Here is a 23,347-nt window from a genome sequence, read left to right as displayed (position 1 = left end):
CGACCATGAAGAGACCATGGATGCCATTTATACAAGATGATTGTTATGGTGCTCTTATTGCCCACTTCACGACTAATGTACTGCAAATACAAAATTGAGAATGATAAGAAAATTCCTAGATTTTTTTGATAGTCATACTATTTCTGGCATTAGCCAGGCAATCAAAATGTTAATACTTATGCAAGTTATAAATCGTAGGCTGGCTATTCAGCCCAGCCAATCTGTAACGCCACCCCTCATCCCTGTGCAATCAAAGTCCTAATCAAATTTATGCACCTTATAACACTGCATGCAAAGTAATGGAAGCTTGACTTTATAAAATAGTTCTAGAAGTACTATGTAAATGCAGCATATTAAAACATTAAATTGTTATTAGCTGCTTTTATTTGTTTTTTTTTAATTTTGAAAATATCTTTGTCTTGTATCAGTTTATTGTTCCAACTGACAAAAGACCTGATGATCATCAAGACCGTCCACAATCAATTTCTATTCAGACAGCAGAGGTAATAGCTACAAATACAAGGCACTCACCCAAGTGTACGCGGAGCGACTTGGAAGCCATGCTACAGGAGTTCAAAGATGAAAGCTTTTTTAACAAAACATTCACAACCTTTCCCAAAACAACAAAAAGTTTCAATGTATTGCATCCTGTATTTCAAAGGCATGCCCATGAACAGGACACTAAATTGCATGATGTTTATAAGGGATTAGTTACTCCAAAGTTGAGTACAAACGCGTTGAAAACTTTTGCTGCAACGGACGTGTGGGCCATACACTTTTCTCAGTTTTGGATTGACTATGAAGGAATGAAGAGTGGGAAAGGAAGACCTGTGGGATGTGTTGATTCTTTCCCTCTTTCTATCTGGGTTTGTCAACCCAATAGATTTGCAAAATCACAAGAATCTTTCCTGACACCCAGACAGCCTGCCCCTCAAATATCTAAAAGTGAATCCAGTGACTTGAGCCTCCGTTTGCAACGGAAAAAACTCTTGAGGGAGTATTATAGTACAGAATCCGAGCCACCTGCCAATGGACTAGGACGATCAAATTCTTTAGATGGTGCTGCTGGATCTTTGAAATCCTTGCAGTCTTCAGATGCAGATATACAAGTTCTTGTACATACTCAAAAGCATGTGAGCTTGCAGGTTAATCACCATCAGTACTGCTTCATGCTCCGCCTTCAACAGTCGATAAAAAGGCTTCAGGAACAATTTCAGAGGAACATAGAGAAGGTGACTGGAGAGCCAGTGGAGCAGGCAAAAGTTTGTATTGGGTTGGCAATTAAAAGTGCTGAAGTAGCTTTAATGCTTCATCCATTGCCTCAATCTGGGTCAAATAGCAAGGCTGCAGCAGAAAACAGGAGTCCGACAGAATCTGACCTTTCACCTTCTGAAAGTAGAGAAACTCTGGCAGCTGAGAATGAAGTACCAAGTGATGATTCACGAACTGACCATATCAGCAGAAAAACACTTAATGAATCACAAAATACTGAAACTGAAAATATAGACAAAAGTACTGTTGAGCCTATGGACCCTTTGCTTTCTAAATCATACAGTGACTCAGCTTTGATAAAAGGAATGACATCAGGATCCTCTCTCGATGGCATTGTTACTCAATTTCCAGTATCATCGGGTATCTCTGAAAATATTGACGGAACTCATTTGGAAGATAAAAAGCAGCCTGGTGAAGTCGCAAAGATTTCAGATCTTAAGGATCTCGATGTTTCTCAAAGCATGGATCCACTGAATGTTTACACAATAAGCAGAATTGAATGCAGTATTCCTCCTTTGTGTAAGGAAAATTATCAAGAGGAAGTATCGAGTACTTTTCAAAACAAAAAAAATGGAACCATAGATTCATTAAGTGATTTAAAATGTGACCAAGACAATCCCTTGCGAAACTTTGATTACAGTAAAGAAGCACCACCTTCAACAAAGTTGGTGTTACCTCAGTCGGTATCAAGGTATGCAGCTATTTGAAGTCAACATTTATCATTGTTTGAAGGCAATTTAGGATAATGCATGACCGTACCGCAGTTCTATTATGGGTTAGTATTAATTTCATTTTTGGCACAGTCTATAGCTCTTGGTACCTTTTTCTTGCTCCTTGTTATATTCCCCTGTTTATGGAGTAAAAATATTGCTTAATGTTAGACATTGCAATTCTTTAGCATCCAGAGAGCAAGGGATTATCCAAATTCCACTTCTGGACTGACGGAAGTGCATTAATGTTATATTTGAAAAAAACACACTTTTCAAGTTCTCTGTACTGGAGCCTTAATGATTATTGTGTTCACAAAATCTAAAGCTAAAATGAAACCTAAATCATAATTGCTGCAATATTGAGTGTGCTTTCCCTTATAACTAATAACTGCAGTTTTATTCTGGTCTATATCTTAATGCCAATTCCAGGTCTGACTTTCTTGCTTAGATACAGTTTAACTTATTTGAAAAGTATTAGTTTCAAAGTTATACATTAGCAGTGGAGCTCTCTCTAGTGGACACTTTGTGCAGAGCACTTAACTTTACAATATTAATAAATAACATATCTGCTGATGGGTTAGGTGAAGTAAACCTATAAACAATAGGTGTCAGACTTGAAAAGGCCAGGATCGGTGAGATAAGTTATACAAAAAGTTAGCAAAGGCGATGATGGTCAACAATGGGAAATTTTCAAATATGAAAGTGATAAATACAGAACAATTGTACAGGGCAAGAAGCGGGTACATGGATCAATACACTTCTGTGGATAAATAGACCAACATTAAACTTAAACTTAAGGGATCACAAAAAATAGGAGCAGGAGGAAGTAATTTGGCCCATCGAGCCTGCTTTGCCACAGAATAAATCATGCCTGATCTGTTTGTGCCCTGTACTTCACTTTCCTGCCTGTCCCCATAACCCTTGATTCCCTTGACGGCCAAAAATCTATCTAACTCAACCTTGAATATAATCAATGATCCAGCCACCACTGCTTGTTTATAAAATTATGAAGGGCATAGATAGGGTGAACAGTTGGAAGCTTTTTCCCAAGTCAGAAATGACAAACGCAAGGGGTCACAAGTTCAAGGTCAGGGGGGCAAGGTTCAATACAGATATGCGGGGGACGTATTTTACACAGAGGGTGGTGGGTCCAGGAATGCACTACCAAGCAAGGTGGTTGAGGCAGACACGCTAGGATCATTTAAGACTTATCGAGATAGCCACATGAACAGACTGGGAATAGAGGGATACAAACGGATGGTCTAGTTGAGAACACATGATCGGTGCAGGCTTGGAGGGCCGAAGGGCCTGTTCCTGTGCTGTATTGTTCTTTGTTTCTTTGCTCTGTGTGGAAGAGAATTCCAAAAATTAATGACAGAGAAAAAACAATCCTTCCTCATTTCTGCTTTCAATGGGAGACCTCTTATTCTTAAACTGCTCCCAAGTTCTAGATCACCCAACAAAGGGAAGCAGCCTCTCGGCATCTAGCCTGTCAAGTCCCCTCAGAATCTTGTATGTTTCAACAAGAGCACCTCTCAATCTTTTAAACTCCCATGAGTATAGGCCCAACCAGCTGCACCTTTCCTCGTAAGACAACCCCTTCATTCCACAGGAATCAGCTTAGTGAATCTTCTCTTAAGTATTTCCAATGCACGTATATCCCTCTAAGTAAGGAAACCAAAACTATACCCAGTACTTCAGATGGAGTTTCACCAATGCCCGGTTTAACTGCAGCAAAACTAACTTACTTTCATATTACATCCCCCATTCAATCAAGGCCAACATTCCATATGCCTTCCAACTTGGTGTACCTGTATGCCAACATTTTGAGAGTCATGGACAAGGGCATCCAGATCCCTCTGTACCATCTGCCAATCATTTAGCCTATCTGTATCCCGTTGCAGACTTTTTGTATCCTACTCAACTTGCTTTCCTACCTATCTTTGGACAGCCAGCGGATTTGGCTACAAAACTCTGTACATTCATTCAAGTCATTATTGTAGATCACACATAGTTGAAGCTCCAGGATTCGTAGCTGTGGCAATCAACTAGTTACAGCTTGCCAACTTGAAAATGATCCATTTGTCCCAACTTTCTGTTTCCTATTAGTTAGCCAATCTTCTCTCCATGCTAATATATCATGACTTTTTATCTCATGCAGTAACCTTTTATGTGGCACCTCACTGACTTTTGGAAATCCAAATACATTTCATCTTCTGGTACCCTTTTATTCATCCTACTTTAGATATTCAGTAAAACTAGGACTAGAAATTCAGCAATGAAAATGTAGTAAGAAAATAAGAGATGAGTAAAGTGGCCCAAAAGGAATATATAAAAAGCTAACAGATAATGTAAAAGAAAATAGAGGATTTTATTAGATTGAACTACCCAAGAGCAAAGGAGTGTGGAGGTTCGTGGTATGGCAGACGTATTGATAATTTATTAATCATATCTGTGTACTCTTCCTGTTGGCATTTTATTATAACCTCACCTTGAACCCTCTACTATTATAGGAGAACAACGTTTATACCTGTATTAAATAAAGATTCTGTCAGTTTTTATTGATGATTGTGGAAGTGAGAATGTAGGTATTCTAGAAGATGATCGGATGCAGTTGTTACAGAAAATGAGAGAAGTGTTGTCTTCTGAAATGATTAGCAAGCTCATGGTGGGTGAGTCAATGACTTAAATCAGTGCAAGTGTCCTAGAGTAAGTCTTCCACAAGCCTGTCTGTATTGTTTTATGCCACCCCAAATCCAAGGGACAGCAGCATTGCTACAAACAGGATGGGTATCTGTGTCATTTGTGCATCTGCCCCACTGGAGGAAGAATCAGAGCAGCAACTTGCAGTTCTGTGGGTTTTGCAAGCAGTTCCAGATGTGAATAGTAATATGGGCCCTCACTTTCACCAGTATTTAATACTGGAAAGGAAGGTGTACCTATGTCATTCAGGCGTATGTTCCTCTGGGGTATGGGCAAAGGAATTGGCAGTATTTTTGATGGGTGACTTCTCAATTCACTTGCCTTGATGATGGCATCTTTACATTGCTGAGACCAGAAGCCCCATTTCTTAATTATTTTAGATGAACTCTGGATGGGTAGATATTAGATTACAATTGAAAAGGGCAAGGAATCAATATACAATTCACTTGCTTTTGATTTTTTTTTTGTATATCTGTCACTTTGAAAACAGGAAGTTCTTGAGCAATTTATGTTGATTTGAATCTCCAACACTTCGTACTTTTTTAAAAAATCCATCTTATTCGTCCGCTCCCTGGTACATTATGCTGCAACCTGCACTTTTCTCAGTGTAAAGTGTGACCAATGGACCTGTACGCAATCTGAGCTCTTGTCTCCTTTAATCAGGTAGATGGAGATCACAAGAGTAGCCTCCATTGACTTGCTCTTCACGAGTAATTAACTTTGACTACACTTGCTACTTAGGCCAGGCACGTTGTGATTTATATTTTTTCATTTTTTTCGAGTTGAACTGCTTTGTGACAAGGTAAAGTATTTTAGATAGTGATGTACTGACTTTCCTGATGTGCTTCAAGTGACGAGTATATTAATGGCTGAACAGTCTCCTGGGAACCAAGTTGGATTTATTTGTGACTAAATAAAAAATCAAAGGTTAGACGGTGCATTTTAGGAACAACTTAGTACTTGTCATTGCCATCACTTAATTGCTCCTACTGTGTTTGTGATGCTCAGGTTATGAGGTCTTTGTAAACAGTGTATATTTGGAAATCCTAGTGGAATAGGTGTATGGTATAGATTTTCCACATACGTTTTGATTTGAGCAGTTTATCACACATCCAGTTTGGGCTTGGCAGGTATAAAAGTTGTATTTTATGTGATTATGAAGGCTTCCTGTAAGGTTTCGTTTCAGGGAAATGAGCATTACTGCGTGAGTCAAGATCCCAATCCAGGCCTTGCCCTTATGAACCTTTGTCCTGTTTTTGACTTGACAGAAAATAACCTTGCTGACTAGGAGGTGAATAATAGTAACCGCTTCGGAGCTTGCCAAGAGTTCTAGCAGGGGGTTTTCTGCCTGGTCCTTTAACTGAGGAACAGTACATGGCATGGGAACCTCAAAAGGGGATAAGATAACAAACATTTATTTTTAAACGTTCAGAAGTTTTTACTTCTGTTGCAGCTATTTTTTAACAATCTGTGGCAAGTTATTTTTTTGAAAAGAATGTAATGTTCATATGCTTTTACAAAAGGGACATCTGTAAACCAGCATCTAAATTCTTTACTTTGATTTTCTCACACAAATTAGTGGGAAATTGAAGGATCGTGCACAACCCCCCTTGACTACCTATCCTGTAGTGTGTAAAAATGTGAGGAGAAGCCCATCTCAGATCTCGCTGGATACTATATCAGTTGACAGCAGTCTGCTGGAGGAACAGTTCTTAGAGAGTGATGGGAATGAAAGCCTCCTTTTGCTGGAAAAGGGTAAGCCACATTTTATAATTCAAACCTTCCTGTTTCAATTTTTAAAAATTGTAGACAAATGCTTCACAATGCGGATAATTAAAATAAAGCCTACATTTACACAATATGATCAAATCGCTGAAAGCTTAGTTAACTGCCATAAGATTTTTGAAAGTAATGTATTGTACATGTGCATGATATTTAAATAAAAGGTGCACAGTATTTTTTGTATGCCAACAAAGTTTACCAGTTTAATTGTATTTTTATATTTTGCCACAGCAACTTTCTCTTATAAATTTGCATTTGTAGATTAATTTAAAAGGTACCTGTTCATGGTTTATGCTACTTCTCAAAGAAGAAGCATTGCATGTCAGGATTACTTTATTAATACTACAACAAAATAGAAATCTCTTTCTGACCCACCACAAATAAAACATCATTTTATGTTACCAGTTTCTTTGTGAATTCATAGCAGATTACTTTCACGCAAACATTAAAAAATTACGAAAATGTCCTGAAAATTTTAACTCAAGTCAAAAGGCGAGAGAGTAATTTAATGTTTTACTGTTGCTCAAGTCAACTGGTAGAGTCATTGTCTGAATGTGGTTCCATTTGAACCATCTCGATCCAAACTTATTGTGATGTGTTCAGGGTTTATTTATATATGGCTAAACACTTGTGTTTTTATAGCATTGGGAAAATATAAAAGTTTACTTAACAATTGCAACTGTTTTTAGTTAGGTTTGCATCACATTAAATGTTTTTCTCATTTCATAATGGCATCAGAATGGAAGGCTGTGAGAAACAGTTTGATGGTTGTGACACTGAAACTCATCAGTTATTCAGTTTATACATTAAGATTTACATTACATTTGTAAATTATGATCTGTATTTCATTCGTGGTGGTGAGTTGTGAAAAAGCTCACCGATTCATTGTTTAATATTTATTCAACCATCTGAAATTGTTAACACCAGGAGTAGGATAGAATTGCATGTTGATACTTAAAGTCCTTCCAGCAGTTGATTCTTATTTCATGTACTACTTTAATGGACTCACCCCAGTCTTAGAAATGAAAACATTATCTTGATGTTGCATTAAGGTGTTTGCAAGTGGTCTCTTATTCCTGTATTATGTAAAGCTCAAGAGTATGCACCATCCTGCCAGTTCATTTCCTTTCCCAGCTGTGATGTTTTTCACATTATATCTCGATTACAAATTTGCAAAAAAAGGTCTGCAACTTCACGGCAAGAATGCACCAGAATATGAAACATTGTTCGTTAAGCTAGCCTATTTGTTTTTTTTAAGGTTTCCCAGAAGCCTGTATTCTTTATACTGGGCAATGAATGTCAAGAAAATAAATTAGCTGTCCTTCTCAGGGGAAGCATACAAGAAAAGTTTTTTAAAAAACAGGTCTCCTGTGTTGAGTGTTTAAGAGGATGGGGACACTCAATAATTTTATGATTCTAAACCAGACTCCCAAGTATTTGACAGGATCCAGTGAGGGACCAATAACGTTTTGTTTAAAGTAGACAAAGTTTACGGTTCAAGATATTTGCCTTGCGAGCAGAGACACAAGATCTAATAAGCTTTGAACAAACAAAAATAACCTTTTACTATACAATTCCAAAAAGATAAAACAATGTGGAGTAGCTAGCTTGTACTCTAACATTCAGAGTTAATAGGATGTACATGTGAATTAACAGGCAATCTGGTTGAATGCACCACAATGCATAGCAAATGCGACCAAGACAGATTCCATCCAGAAACCCACCCAGAAAACAGCAAACACTCCTAGTCAACCAATCTCATTGAAACTCATAAAAACTCCAAACTTTATGCTTTTGAAGGTCAAGCCTTTGAATTCCTTTAAAACTGCTCCACCTCTGACTGCCTCAATGATTGCACACCTCCCTGAGTTTCACGCTCATCTGCCAAGACTCCATTCCCCTTTTCCACGTCTTCACTCTAGCCTCTATTTACTGGCCCAATTTCAGTTGTTTAATAGCTGGCTAGCTTCACTCGGCTGGCATTGCCCAAGGATTTTGCCAAACTCCCAAGCTACACCAAACTTATCAATCACCATGGGGCTGCTTCTGAGCCGTAACCCTTTCCAGCAAGGAGCTAATGACCTGCTGCCACCTTTTCAGCTCCCCTTGGACTTCCCTAACTCCACATAGCCAGCTAACAGCAATACCTTTGCTGCCTGGAACCTGCTGACAGCAGCAGTCTTTTGATATGGCCTTTTCTCCTGCTACAGAACAGTCACAGATAAATTAAAACGCTGGAACTTTTTAATCTTTGCCCATCTGCAGGACAACATAGCCTTCCAGGGCTTACTGAATACTCTTAAATCAATTGCAACAAAATAATATTTATTATTGACACCTAATCAATTTATGATGCAATTCTGCAAGTAGATGAGACAAGATTTCTTGACCAAAGTGTCTCTCGGTTACTTTTCCCATTTTAGTTGCTATCGCTGATTGTCGCAGCAGTCTTCACCATGGACTCAGCATATATAGATGCAGGCATTCCTTCAGTATCTATGTTTGTACAAATTTACAGCTTTGTGGTGAAACATCATTACAGACAACACTGATTCTTTGAAGTATTTCCTTAATTCCATGAGCATTCTTAAAAGATGAATTTTAAATTTTCAGTTCTATCTTGGACATTTTCCAGGGTAAGACACTGCTAATTACTTCCATAACAGGTCCAGTATATTCTGGAATGTTTCCATGTGGTTCAATATTTAATTATACAACGATTTTCAGTCGGAAGTGCCAAGTGGATGATCTATCTCTGCCTCCATGTAAGTTCCCCAGCAACACTGATGTCAGTCTTCAACCAATTCAGGTCACTCCACTTGATAACAAGAAACAGCTGAAGGTACTGGATACTGCAAAGTCTATAGGCCCGAACAATAATCTGGCAATAGTACTGAAGACTTGCGCTGCGGAACTTGCCGTGCCCTAGCTATGCTGTTCCAGTACAGCTCCAACACCGGCATTGACCCGGCTTTGTGGAAAATTGCCCAGGTATGTCCTGCACTGAAGAAATAGGACAAATCCAATCCAACCAATTACTGCCCATCAGTCTATTCTTGATGATCAGTAAAGTGATGGAAGAGGTCATCGACAACGCTATCAAGCAGCACTCAGCCAGCAATAACCTGCTCACTAACGTTCAGTTTGGGTTCCACCAGGGTCATAGCTCCTGACCTCATTATAGCCTTGGTTCAAACGTTGACAAAAGAGCTGAACGCCAGAGGTGGGACTGACTGCCCTTCACATCAAGGCAGCGTTTGACCATTTGTGACATCAAGGAGCCCGAGCAAACTTGGAGTCAATGTGGTTTCAGTGGGAAATCCTTCTGCTGGTTGGAGTCATAACTGGCACAAAGGAAGATGGTTGTGATGGTGGGAGGTCAATTATCTCAGCTCCAGGACATCACTGAAGGAGTTCCTCGGGGTTGGGTTCTGGACCCAACCATCGTCAGCTGCGTCATCAATGATTTTCTCCCATCATAAGGTCAGAAGTGGGGATGTGCAGTCATTAGCGAACAATGTTCAGTGCCATTCACGACGACTCAGACACTGAAAGTCCGTGTTTAAATGCAGCAAGACCCCAACCTAAATCCAGGCTTGGGCTGACAAGTGGCAAATAACATTTATGTCACAGAAGTGCCAGGCAATGATCATCCCCAACAAGAGAGGATCTAACCATCACCCCTTGACATCCAATAGCATTAGTATCGCTGAATCCCCCACTATCAACATCCGGGGGATTACCATTGACCAGAAACTACTGGTGCTTAATGTCAGGGAGATTAGCAGGTTAAATATGTGGGGTTATGGGGATAGGGCCTGGGTGGGATTGTTGTCCGTGCAGGTTCGATGGGCTGAATGGTTTCCTTTACTTAAGGGATTCTATGATTCATGTTTCTGTTTGAACACAGAAGCTTTGTATTGGATGTTGTTTTCTTTTCCTGCATGTAATTCCCTACTTGATCCTAAGGATAGATGAAAAGGCATGAGTTTATAGGTCAAACTGCCCTTACTGGCCCCATACTCTTATTCTCTAACATTCTGGTAAGAAGCATTGGCAGAATCCATTGCATTCCAAGAGCAATCAACTTGCATTGAAGAAGAGGGTACATGTGGCATCCAAATCACGATGGTTTGGTTGATGACCAGTTTGTTCAAAGGAAAAGACAGTCAGATCAGAAGCTCCCAGGTGGTTGAAGTAATATTTAATGCCCACGGTATCCATTCATATTAGTGCTGTTAACACAAAAGGGAAAATTTATATAGCAGTGTTGTACTAAATGGTTTAGTGCTATCTTGTCAAATTTGCATATCACTAGCAACTGTAGGAACATGACGCTTTAAAACTGACAATTTCAGGTTACATTGCTATTTTGGGCTTTGACCCATTTGCATTTAGCTTATTAGCAAATTCTCTCTTGGTATTCGATTTTATCAAAGCTGGGCAAATTATGCCCAGTTAGGCTGTCACTAGTTCCCAATTGGGACATTAATGTGGTATTTTATAAACTAATGTATCCATTATCCAAAAAGAAATTGAAAAGAAACTCCACTGTTAGATTACTCAGAAATGTATTCAAACTATATTATAGGACAGTAGTGCACTGAATTAGAATTAGGATTTTGACTTGGTTACAAAATGTTTTGGAGGTAAGAGGCAGAGAGTGGGGATAAAGTTAGGTACTCTGAGTGGTGAGATGTGACAAATGGTGTTGCCCAAGAATCTGTACTGGAGCCTCCGCTTTTTAGTATATTAATGGCTTGGATGAAGGAATGGTGAGTTATTTTTAAGTTTATAGGTGATGTTATGTTAGGAGGGACAGTGACACAGCGGCCAGCACTGCTGCCAGGGACCCAGGTTCGATTCCCGGCTTGGGTCATTGTCTGTGCAGAGTCTGCACTGTCTCCCCGTGTCCACATGGGTTTCCTCAGGGTGCTCCGGTTTTCTCCCACAGTCCAAAAGACGTGCTAGTTAGATGGATTGGCCATGCTAAATTCTTCCTCGGTGTACCCAAACAGACACCGGAGTGTGGCGACTGGGGGATTTTCACAGTAACTTCATTACCATGTTAATGTAAGCCTACTTGTGACACTAATAAATAAATTTAAACTTAAAACTTAGTAAGTTGTGCAGTAGCAGGGAGTTGCAGAGGGACAATATCAACTTTTAAGTAAAATAAAAAAAGTCGCAAGGTGCTTCACAGGTACATTATAAAACAGAATATTAAACTGAGGCACATAAGATATTTGCCCAGATAACTAAAAGCTTGGCCAAGGAAGTAGGTTATGAGTTTCTTAAACAACTAAAATTATGCAGAGAAGCAGATAGGTATAGGGAGGGTAGTCCAGAGTTTGGGGCCCAAGCAACTGGAGGACAGCCACCAGTGATGGAGTGCTTAAAATCGCAGATGCTCAATTCTTGTCCCAACTCTCTGCTTCTCTACCCCTCTTTCTTCCTTTAAGATGCTCCATAAAACTTACCCTTTGACCAAGCTTTTGGTCATAGACCCTAATGTCTTACGTGGTTCCGTGTCAAATTTTGATTCAGATTGCTCCTGAGAAGTGTCTTGTGAAGTTTAATTTGCGAAAGGCATTATATTAATAAAAGTGACTGTTGTTCAATTGATATTTATGGAGCATATGGGTGGATGTCCAGGAGAACATTTGAACAGTTAAATCAACCTCCAACTCCACATCCCATCCATTACAGAGATTGCCAAATCTTAACGTTGTCTCCTCCCATCCTATGGCAGCCCAAGTGCTGATGAAACCCTCATTCATGCCTTCATCACTTCTAGACTTAACTGTTCAAATGTTCAAACTGTGTCAAATGTTTGACACGGAGCCATGTAAAGTGTTAGGGTATATGACCAAAAGCTTGGTCAAAGGGTAAGTTTTATGGAGCATCTTAAAGGAAGAAAGAGGGATAGAGAAGCAGAGAGAGTTGGGACAAGAATTCCGGAGCTTCGGATCTTGCCACAGTCATCACTGAGAGAACAATTAAACTCTGTGATGCTCGAGATCAGAATTTGAGGCGCGCAGATAACTTGGAGAGTTGTGGGGCTGGATGAGATCGGAGATGGGGACAGCCATAGCAGGAGTTGAAATAAAGATAGGAATTGTAAATCATGGCATTGCTTAACCCGGAGCCAACATAGACCAGCCAGTGAGCACAGTGAAGGTGGGTGTTCGGGACTTGGCATGTCTCAGGGGCAGAGATTTGGACGATTGAAGTTTGTGGAGGGTAGATTATAGGTCAGCTAGGAGTGCATTGGAATAGTCAAAATGAGAAGCAACAAAGGCATGGATGAGGGTTTTGGCATCGGATAAGCTGAGGCATGGGTGATATGGAGGTGAAGGTAAGTGGTCTCAGCGTATGTTTCGTCTAACCGTGGGTCATGAACCCAGTGGGGGTCGGAGGACGAGATTTTTGAGGTCGCAAGCTTGTAGGCGATAATGGCAGCTGTAAAGTGAGGATTCTGTCGGGAAAGTCCTGGAACTGACTCCGAGGCGTCACGTTACCCAATTTATTTTTAAATTTACCTCCCAGCTAGCTGTCCTTGGTAGTGGAAGGAATGAATGAACTTCATGCATGCAGCTTCAGTGTCTGCCTTGAGCGACCCAATTTTTTTTTTCTGACAGTTCACTAGGATGGGAGGACAATGAATGTTCAAAGTGACACCATGCATAGGATAGAAGGTTGGATTGAGGAGCTGGGGCCAGGAAGTAGCCTCTGTATCCAGAATGTTCCTGAACTCCTCAGTAGCATTCTGTTATCTGGAACTGAAGAAATTGAATCATTTTGATAATTACCAGCAATGATACTCTCACCAGGAACATTTTTTTTATGCAGACTATGCCCATGTGTCTCATTAGGCCAAGTAAGAAAGATAATATTTTCATTAAATAGTTTAAGTTTGAAAACATGGTTTCTTGTATGTTTAAAATTAAATGAGTGAATATTAATAATGAAATATCAAAAGTTACTGTCCTGCTGTTACCTTTTATTTGTGCACCACCCCCACCCCCCTCAACAACCTTTACACTGACAAAATTCACATGGGTTAACATCCGGAAAAAGTTTGGAAAGCACTGATTTAAGCTACATGGCTGTGCAGCAACCGAGAAAATATTGTGCAGGGCAGGCCGAACATGAGTTGGCTCCTTAGTTTACTGCACAAAATGAACTGTGAAAATGCCTGTGAATCTGAATATAAATAGGCCAGACACGCACAATAGATGGAACATTGGTCGGAATCTCAATCTCGGGGTCAAACATGCCACCAAGGTTGCAAACAGTCTGGTTTGAGAAGGATGGAGTTGGTGGCTAGTGAGCAGAGTTTGTAGAGGGGAACCAAAGACAATGGCTTTCATTTCTAATATTTAATTGGAGGCAATTTCTCCTCATTTAGTATTGGATGTTGGATAAGCAATATAATCACTGTGACTGGACAAGTTCTGACAGCTGGTGGTGAGAACTGGGTGTCGTCAGCGTACATTTGAAGACTGATACTGTATATTTTTGGTTGATGTGGCAGAAGACGACGTGGATGAAAAACAGTGGGGGATAAGGATAGATTCATAGGGGAAATCAGAGGAACAGTGTTGGAATGGTGATAGAAGCCATTGCAACGGATTCTCTGGCTATGATGAGACAGATAAGAATGGAATCATGTGAGTGAGGTTCCACCCAACTAGATGATGGTTGAGAGATGTTGGAGGATGGAGTGGTCAACCATGTCAAAGCCTGTAGGTCGAGAAGATGGAGGAGGGATAGTTCAATCAGTTAAATAGGATATAATTTGTGACATTGCTGAGAGCTATTGTTACTGTGGCTGAGATGGAAATCTGAACTTTGTTGCCTATATCATGCCCCCTTCATCTGTCACCCTGTGCTCACAGACCTCTATTGGCTTCCAGTTCTCGCAATCTCAGATTTAAAAATTCTCATCCTTGCATTTTAAATCTCTTTTTGGCCTGGTTCCACCTTATCCATGTAATTTCCTCCCCATCTGTCACTTGGATTTTGGTCTATTGTGCATCTTCTGCCTTTTAGCCCACCATTTGCAAATGTGCATTCATTGACTTGGGCCTTACACTCTGGAGGTCCCTCTCTAAACCACTCCATTTCTGCTTTGTTTACATCCTCCTTATAAACCACCTCTTCTTTTTTGAGGTTATTCTTGTTTCTTTATGGAAATCTGTGTTTATTGAAAACCATGTAATTTTCTTCATGGCAGGAGAATATCAGAAGACTTCCAATATGTGATTTTTCATCTATTGGATTTAAGAAACAAACTTTTCCTCTGGTGCTTTAAAATAAATTTACAGATAAGAACAAGTAGGTATTGGTTGCTGAACAGAGTTGGTAACTGAAAATGCAGAAGCATTGCAGATGGGCTGGTAATGATGGGAAGATGGTTGTGGGGTGCAAATGGAGGCTAGTTTGGGTCCCCTTCTCTTGGACCTCGGGCCCTCTTTCCCAACAAGGCAACAACATCCAACTCACCTGTGTTGCTACCACATCCCTGAAACTCACATGGCAAGGCCACAGTCCCCAACCCCAATCCTTGCATATACTGCAAACCCTGTTTCCAAGTTGAGCTGATTCCCATCCTTGTAACAAATCCCGAGACTGCACTCCAGGGTTTGCTGTTCGAGCATTATACCTGGATGTTGTGACTTCCATTGTCAATGATTGCAAAATTTCTCTTCTAAGTAATACTGAATCCCAGGACCTGCTTCTAGAACTCACTCGACCATTCCTGTCAGATCTGCTAGATGCAGAACTCCTGTTCCACTATTTTCAGGCCACAGGCCCTTTTGCCATTATGCCTGGGCCATCCCACTGCTAATAAGTTTGAATTTCTGGTAACACTTGGCATAACACCCTATTATTTTAAAACCTCAGATACGCTATGAGCAATGCCATATATCTATGCCAATGAGAAAAGTCAAACCTGATTTTGATGTTTAAATAAACTAACATTCTGGGGCTTCATTCTCACATTTTTCTGTTGCTTCATTTTATTGTTTGTTCCCAAGTATCACATCATACTTCCTTTAGCTGCCTTCATTAGATAACAACAATTTTGAAGAATTAAGGTGAATTAACTTGTGCAAGTGTGTTAATTGTACAATACATTACATGCATCATTTAAAAAAAAACATCGAGTGATATAATTTTGCATAAGGTTCATTGCCCTTCTTAATGTTAAGTGGTGGTAAATGAATGTTTACATACACTTAAGTAGCCATAAATCTTGCCAAGTTAAAATTTTCTTTTTGTATATCAAAACTTTTAGCGAGTATTTGCCTGCTTGTTTGGAGGCATTTGTTCAGTCTCATTGAAACAAGGACTGTGTTCGTCTTCTCAGATGCTTACATTGATGATGCCTCAGTCATTAGTCTTAAAGAAGCATCTATTGATCAAAGTCCAGCAGAAAGTGCTAATGGGGCATTTGGGACTGAGGATTGTGGGAGAGTGTCACCAGATGTCTGCAGCGCTGGATCTCAAAGTGTGGAAGAGTCCCCTGGAGATTTGGTAAACATGGGCAATCTTCTGATTTTGTCACATTTTTGTTGTAGAGTATTTTGTTAGCAGTTAAATGTTAAGATGTCAGGTACGGATATAAGAGAGCCAGAATAAATTTTCAGAAAAATTAAGGAAAGCCATGCTCTATCACTCTTGTGGGTATTCAAGTGGTTTATTTTTCTCTGAGGCAGAACATAGCTGCAAGTATTTTTAACTGGACTGTCATGTCACCTTACATTTCTATCTGAACCATGGCTTCCGTTTCACTGTGACTTTCTATTTTGTAACTTATCTCTCCTCTTCCTTTCCTTTCTAATGTTTGTCTTTTTCAGCTAGCCTCACCAATCCATCTGTTCTCAAATATATGCCAAATTAATTGAGTATAAACTTGAAATAGCCTGTTCATAAAATCTTTTTGCATGTACCTCTTCTGTAGTCATGTCTATCTCAGCTTGAGCAAATTTGTCCTGTACTTGCCTCAATGCACATTTCCCAGCCAGGAATTTATTCAGGCAGCCTATTTTTGGTTATCTACATATGCAGTACTTCAACTAAACACGAGTGCATTTATAAGAACCTGCTGGATCATTCTGTCTTTGTTTTATTTTTAATGCTATACTATTTCCAGTTCTAAAGATCTGAAGTTCAAACCATCTAGGTTAATTAAAATATCCTGAAGGCACCACAATCATTGCCATGTAACATCAGCAAGTTCCAAATAACAATTTGAATGTATCAAGATGTTTATTTGCCATCCAAACTTGATGATTTTAGCAGAACTTTTCTCTGAATAATGTCAACTGACGATTTCTGATTAAATGTTTTTCATTATCGTTTGCAATATAACTAGAATCACATAATTACAGGGCAATTTAAAAAGTCAAGGTGTTTTAACTCAATTGGATTATGCATTTTTTAAACAGGAACAGTTTAGCAGAATCCCCCTCCCATACATGGAGTGCATCAATTTCCTTCTATAAGACTCACTAAACTGAAACAGCACTATTAACAGTCATCCAACCACAAATCCAATCGCTTCAAAAGCCTTGGGCATTCTTTGTCAAAAACCTTAACGGATGTTTGGATGCCATGAGAGGATTTATAACAGAACACACTTCTTTTGACAGGTGTCGGTGATGATTTTCAACGCATTCTGTATCAATTGCGCCATCGATGTGAAGGGCGAGGATACAGCAGTGTGTCTCCAAGTAAATCAAGTCATACCAAAACAGCTCGGAAATGTCAGTGTTCGGCAGTACCTTAGCAACCATAGCATGGGTATGTACCCAGATTTCTTTCTGATTTCAAATTTTTAATTTATCTTGTGTTCCTATTTCAGGAAACATTGAATTAAAATATCTAAGATTTAAAAATGCTCAAAATGGTTAATAATAACCTACACAAAGTGTACAATCAACAGTAATTTTGGAAGAAGCGCTTGAATATCTCACATCCTGAATGCTATAATAATTCAACATTGAGATTTGCATGGGCATGCCTTTTTTATTTGGGTACTGGAACAAAGCATTGCAATCAGATTTCTGTCCCATTCCTGCCTTATGTTCGTGTCTGCCAGAATTAGTTCTGCTAAGATTTGTCATTTCTCAGTCTGCATCATCAGCTGGAGCTTCACACAAATAAACAACAAACAGGAGAAGGAGGCTTCATGATTATCCTTATCCTCAATGATGGGGGAATGAGGACTCACCTACTAGACTAGTCTACTTACTCCCACAGTTATCTTGATTACGTTTCCTCACACCCCACTTCCTGTAAGGAGCCTATTGCATTCATTAAAACAAAATAACAATTTTTGGGATGTAGGTGTCACTGGCAAGGTTAGAATTTATTGCCCATTTCTAAATGCCCTTGAAATCATGGTGGTGATGCGGCGCTGCCTTAAACTACTGCAATCTGCATGGCATAGTTATCCCCACAGTGCAGTTAGGCAGGTAGTTCCAGGATTTTGACCCAGTGGCTACATGGAAGCGGTGATATGTATTTCCATACCAGGGTAGATCATCAACTTGTCACTTCAGCTCAAGATGATTGTGAAACAGACCATGTGAATGAAGGGATGGAAATTGGAAGTAAAACTAATGACATTTTCTAGTTTGAAGCGAGAACAGGAAGCAGCACAGACATGGTCATTAATGTATCAGAAAAAGTGATGAGTGAGAAGATTTGAGTAAGATTGAAACATTGATTGACCCATGTGTCTCTGTCAAAGGCAAGGAAAACTAGAACCCACGTAGGTACCGGAGCAGCACCTTATATGGAAGAAGTGAGTGGAGTCAAAGAAAAGGTTGCTCAATATGAGAACAAGTTCAACCAATTGGAGGAGTGTGGTGGCTGTGCTATAGATTCATCTACTATTTGTTAAACTAGAGTTTTCCTCTCTAATTCTGGCATTTAATTTAGTCAATTAAAACAGTAAGTGCTGAAAATTCTTGGGTCTGACAGCATCTGTGGAGAGAGAAAAAGAGTTAACATTTTAAATTGAATATCACTCCTCTTCAGAACTGAAGACATTAAAATATCTATCTTTTGATCCAATGTCTCTGTTTAAGCCACCATTTTGTGACAGATGAGGTCTGAACTAAATAGTCAGTAAAATGAATTTTAAATAATTTTTACCGTCCTGCTGCTTTTCAAGTATGCACCACTAAAGTTAAAGTAATAGAACAAATCTTTTTTGGCAATGCTCAGTCTACCCAGTGAATAAGTATTACCACAATTGAATTAAATTATATCTCTGCTCTCAGTCCTGTCAGTTGAAAATCAAATAGCAGAATAACTGCAATTTTGTCTTTCATTGTTATGGTGATGTCGGTGATTTATTTTCTGTAATTCTATTCCATTTCGCACATCTCACTTCTCCTTTATATGTTCCCTATTTTTAAACTGTGCTTTCTTTTTGTCTCTGTGCCATTAACAATGTTCATAGAATCATAGAAACCCTACAGCACAGAAAGAGGCCATTCGGCCCATCGAGTCTGCACCGACCACAATCCCACCCAGGCCCTACCCCCATACCCCTACATATTTTACCCACTAATCACTCTAACCTACGCATCTCAGGACACTAAGGGGCAATTTTAGCATGGCCAATCAACCTAACCCGCACATCTTTGGACTGTGGAAGGAAACCGGAGCACCCGGAGGAAACCCATGCAGACACGAGGAGAATGTGCAAACTCCACACAGACAGTGACCCAAGCCGGGAATCGAACCCAGGTCCCTGGAGCTGTGAAGCAGCAGTGCTAACCATTGTGCTACCGTGCCGCCCATGATGTTCTACATCATAAAACTGGGGAAGCAACCTAATTACAGGCATTAGCTCTCCCAGTCAAGTAAATAATAGATGGACAGGGTAGTCTAGTAGGTGAGTCCTCATTTAAAGTTGTGGTTGCTTCCTGAAAATTACAAGTTTAAGTGAAACATTAGGAATCGATGTTAAAATTGTAGTTAGGTTCGGTAGGACCTTCTCAGAAAAAATATTAAACATTATAACCTTCTAAGATGAAATATTTTATATCACTGAATTCCTCCATCAGTACTTTTAAAATAAAATATGAAAGGAAAGTATAACTTTCCATTTGCAGTACCTCCTACTTGCCACAGATCCTGCTTCTTGAACTTCCTGCTCCCTGCAGATTCTCCCCCTCCCCAACTCAGAATTGTGGCCTCTCCCCTTTCCCAACCCTCCAAGTTGCAGCCTCTCCTCTTCCTTCTGAGTCCCCGATTCACCTCCCTGTCCCTGACTCACCCTCTTTCTGCTTCTTTCTCCTGGACCTTCATTTCGGCCGAAGATCCGATCTGAAGCCAAGGCTATGATGTTATAGAAGTGCAAGTCCTGATGGTGAAGTGCTGAATTGGGGCTGCTACGATCCATGTTTAAATGCTCCTGCTCACCACTTTCCTCTCCTGAGCCCTCACAATGAGTAATGGCTCAGGACAAGAGCAGCAGGCAGGAGCATTACAATCAAGATGCACCATCGGAACTTGCACTTCCACAACATCGGAACTCCAGCTTCAGGTAGGATCTTCAACAGGATGCGGGTCCAGGAGGAAGAAATGGAAAGAAGGTTCCAGGGAGTGGGAGGTTTGATGAGATGGTGGGTTGGGGAGGGGCGAGGCTGCAACTCTTGCGGTTGGGAAACAGGGAGAGGCCACAATTTGGAGATCAGGGAATATCAGAACAAAAGAAAAAGGAGCTGGAGAGCACCACGTGGCCGATGGAACCTGCTCTGCCAATCAATAAAAACATGGCTGATCTTGGGTTTCAACTCCCATCTTCCTGCCTGCTTCCCATCTCCCATAATTCCTTCAGAGACCAAAGATCTGAGCAAGGAATTGAGGAGAGGCCAAACCAAAATGGTGCCAATTAGATCACACAGAAAATGACATTAAAACAAATTTAGCAATGCTCTACAAGATTACAGGTGCCATTAATTTACCAACATTAAAATAAAACAGCATTACAATGAGCAACATTAAATGAAGATTTACCGTATTTTATCATCTTGCTAAATTGTTTTAACATCCTTATGAAGAACCTGGTGTCAGGTTGCCATCCTTCCCTGGAAGCATGGCTACAGTCAGGAATTTAGTTCATATGTAATTGTGGGCTGGAATAAAGCCACATAAGAAAACATTAATGTAGATCACCAAAAACTTGTCAAAGGAGTAGGTTTTAATCACTGTCTTAAGGAAAGTGTAGTAAAGAGAATACAGAGGTTTAAGTAATTCTAGGCGTCAGAAACTACAATGGTGGGTAAGAGGGCAGAATTAGAGGACTGCAGATATCTTGGATGGTTATAGAGCAGGAGGAGATTACCGAGATATTCAGGGTTGAGGACCGTTGAGGAATTTGAAAACAAGAATGTTAAAATCAAGACATTGCTCAACCAGAAACCAGTGTAGGTTGGTGAGCACTGATTGGACTGATGGGTGAATGGAACTTGGTGGGAGTTAGGTTACAGGCAACAGAGTTTAGATGAACTTATATTTACATATTCTGATTTCTTTTATCAGTTTTTATATCTTTTCCAGATTAACTTGAAATGTTACATATTCTGATTGTAGCACAATTTTATCCTTTAGACATTTCCTAGGCTGCCTTTGATATCAAAAGTTTCTCTCTCACTGTATTTTCCTTTTTTGCAATTAAATCTCCTAAAATGGTAAGTAGGATTAAATAAAGGAAGGGGTAATGGGAAAATAAAATCATTGGTAAGGACGAGACAAAACCATATGTTTAAAAAAAAAGACAAGAATAAAGATAAGGAACAGGAATGGTTGAAATATAAATTCAAAATAACTAAAATAAAGGTGAAAGGAGCAACAAATACACCAAAGTTTGAGGAAAGAAGCAACCAGCATGAATGTCAATATTGAAGCAAAATGAACTTGAAAGCCTGACGGAAAGGTGAAAGTAAATTTTGAAACATTTTGACATGTCAATTTTCTTTTGGAATGTATTACCAAAGGTGTTGGACCCAAGAGCCATAACACACATCTTCAGCTACAAATAGTTCACTGCTCTCTGATTAGCCGTGATCTTTTGAAAGTGTTGTATCATTTTGTGAGATAGAGGAATAAAAAAAAAAACATTGTTATGGACAGAGGGAGTTGACTTTGATGAGCACGAAGCTGGCTGTTACCTTGTCTGCCTATTTGAAAAAATAATATAATTGTGTTAGAAGCAGTTCAGAATAGTTCACTTGCTGATTCCTGGGGTGGTAGTGTGGAGGATTAGCTTATAAAGAAAAGTTGAACAGCTCGTGACTCATTACAACCCTTGCCAAGTGTGGACAAAAGAGCTGAACTTGAGAGATGAGAATGACTACCTTTGTCATCAAGGTAGTATTTGACTGTGTGGTATCAAGGAGCCCTAGGAAAACTCAAGTCAATTGGAATCAGGGGGGGGAAACTCTCCACTGGTTGGAGTCATACCTAGTACAAAGAAAGATCGTTACAGTTGTTGGAGGTCAATCAGCTGCTTCATCAATTACTTTTCCTCTATCATACTGAAGCAGTCAGTACTCATATGCAACATTCCTGAGCAGCATTCTGTCTTTGGCGGATAAGTGGTAAGTAACATTTGTGTCTCAAGTGCCAGGTAATGAAACTGAGATTCTCCAACAAGAAATAATCCAACCATCTCTCCTTTACATTCAAAGGCATTACCATTGCTGAATCCCCCAGCATCAACATCCTGAGAGTCACTATTGACCAGAAACTGCACTGGACCAGCTGTATAAATACTGTGCTACAAGAGCAGGTCAGAGGCTCGGAGTTCTGTGGAGAGTAACTTACCTCCTGACTCCCCAAAGCCTGTCCACCATTTACAAGGCACAAATCGGGAGTGTGATGGAATACTCTCCATTTACCTGGATGAGTGCAGCTCCAACAATACTCTTAAGTTCAACAAGAAATTCAACTCAAGAAGTCCTGTACACAAAAAACAGGATAAATCCAACCTGGCCAATTAGCACCCAATCAGTCTACTCTTGATCATCAGTAAAGGGATCATCAACAATGCTATCAAGCAGCACCTGCTCAGCAATAACCTGCTCAGTGATGCCTGGTTTGGATTTCGCCAGGGTCACTCAGCTCGTTATAGCCTTGGTTCAAACATGGACAAAAGAGCTGAATTCCAGTGGTGAGGTGAGAGTGACAGCCCTTGACATCAAGGCCGCATTCGACTGAGTGTGGCATCAAGGAGCCTTAGTGGAACTGGAATCAATGGGTATCAGGGGGCAAACTCTCCACTGGTTGGAGTCGTACCTGGTACATAGGAAGATGGTTGTGGTTGTGGAGGGTCAGTCATCTTAGCTGCATGACATCTCTTCAGGAATCCCTCAAGGTAGTGTCCTAGACCCAACAATCTTCAGTTGCTTCATCAATGACCTTCCCTCCATCATAAGGTCAGAAGTGGGGATATTTGCCAATAATTGCACAATGTTCGGCACCATTCATGACTTCTCAGATACTGAAGCAGTACATGTTCAAATGCAACAAGATCTGGACAATATCCAGACTTGGGCTGACAAGTGGCGAGTAACATTCGTGCCACACAAATGCCAGGCAATGACCATCACCAATAAGAGACACTCTAACCACCACCCCATGACATTCAATGGTGTAACCATCACTGTCAACCAAACATCAACATCCTTGGGGTTACCATTGACCAGAAACTCAACTGGGCTCACTACATAAGCACAGTGGCTCCAAGAGTGGGTCAGAGGCTAGGAATACTGCGGCGAGTAACTCACCTCCTAACTCCCCAAAGCCTATCCACCATCTACAAGGCACAAGTCAGGAGTGTAATAGAATAC

General features: G+C 40.1%; 1 protein-coding gene across 3 annotated transcripts in view; it reads left to right on the top strand.

The window, feature by feature from the left end:
- Positions 1-23,347, top strand: part of bltp3b (bridge-like lipid transfer protein family member 3B) — a 136,251-nt gene that overhangs the window by 95,419 nt on the left and 17,485 nt on the right. For all 3 annotated transcript variants that reach the window (XM_078235479.1, XM_078235478.1, XM_078235480.1), the window contains 4 exons: positions 429-1,963; positions 6,265-6,440; positions 15,844-16,010; positions 17,129-17,279. In XM_078235479.1, coding sequence (XP_078091605.1) covers positions 429-1,963; positions 6,265-6,440; positions 15,844-16,010; positions 17,129-17,279 — 2,029 coding nt within the window. The remainder of the gene's footprint in view (positions 1-428; positions 1,964-6,264; positions 6,441-15,843; positions 16,011-17,128; positions 17,280-23,347) is intronic.

Source organism: Mustelus asterias, chromosome 19 (genome assembly GCF_964213995.1).
Source record: "Mustelus asterias chromosome 19, sMusAst1.hap1.1, whole genome shotgun sequence".
NCBI classification, from domain to species: Eukaryota; Metazoa; Chordata; class Chondrichthyes; order Carcharhiniformes; family Triakidae; genus Mustelus; species Mustelus asterias.
The sequence above is the reverse complement of the archived record's forward strand: the minus strand, read 5'-3'. Positions and strand labels throughout refer to the sequence as shown.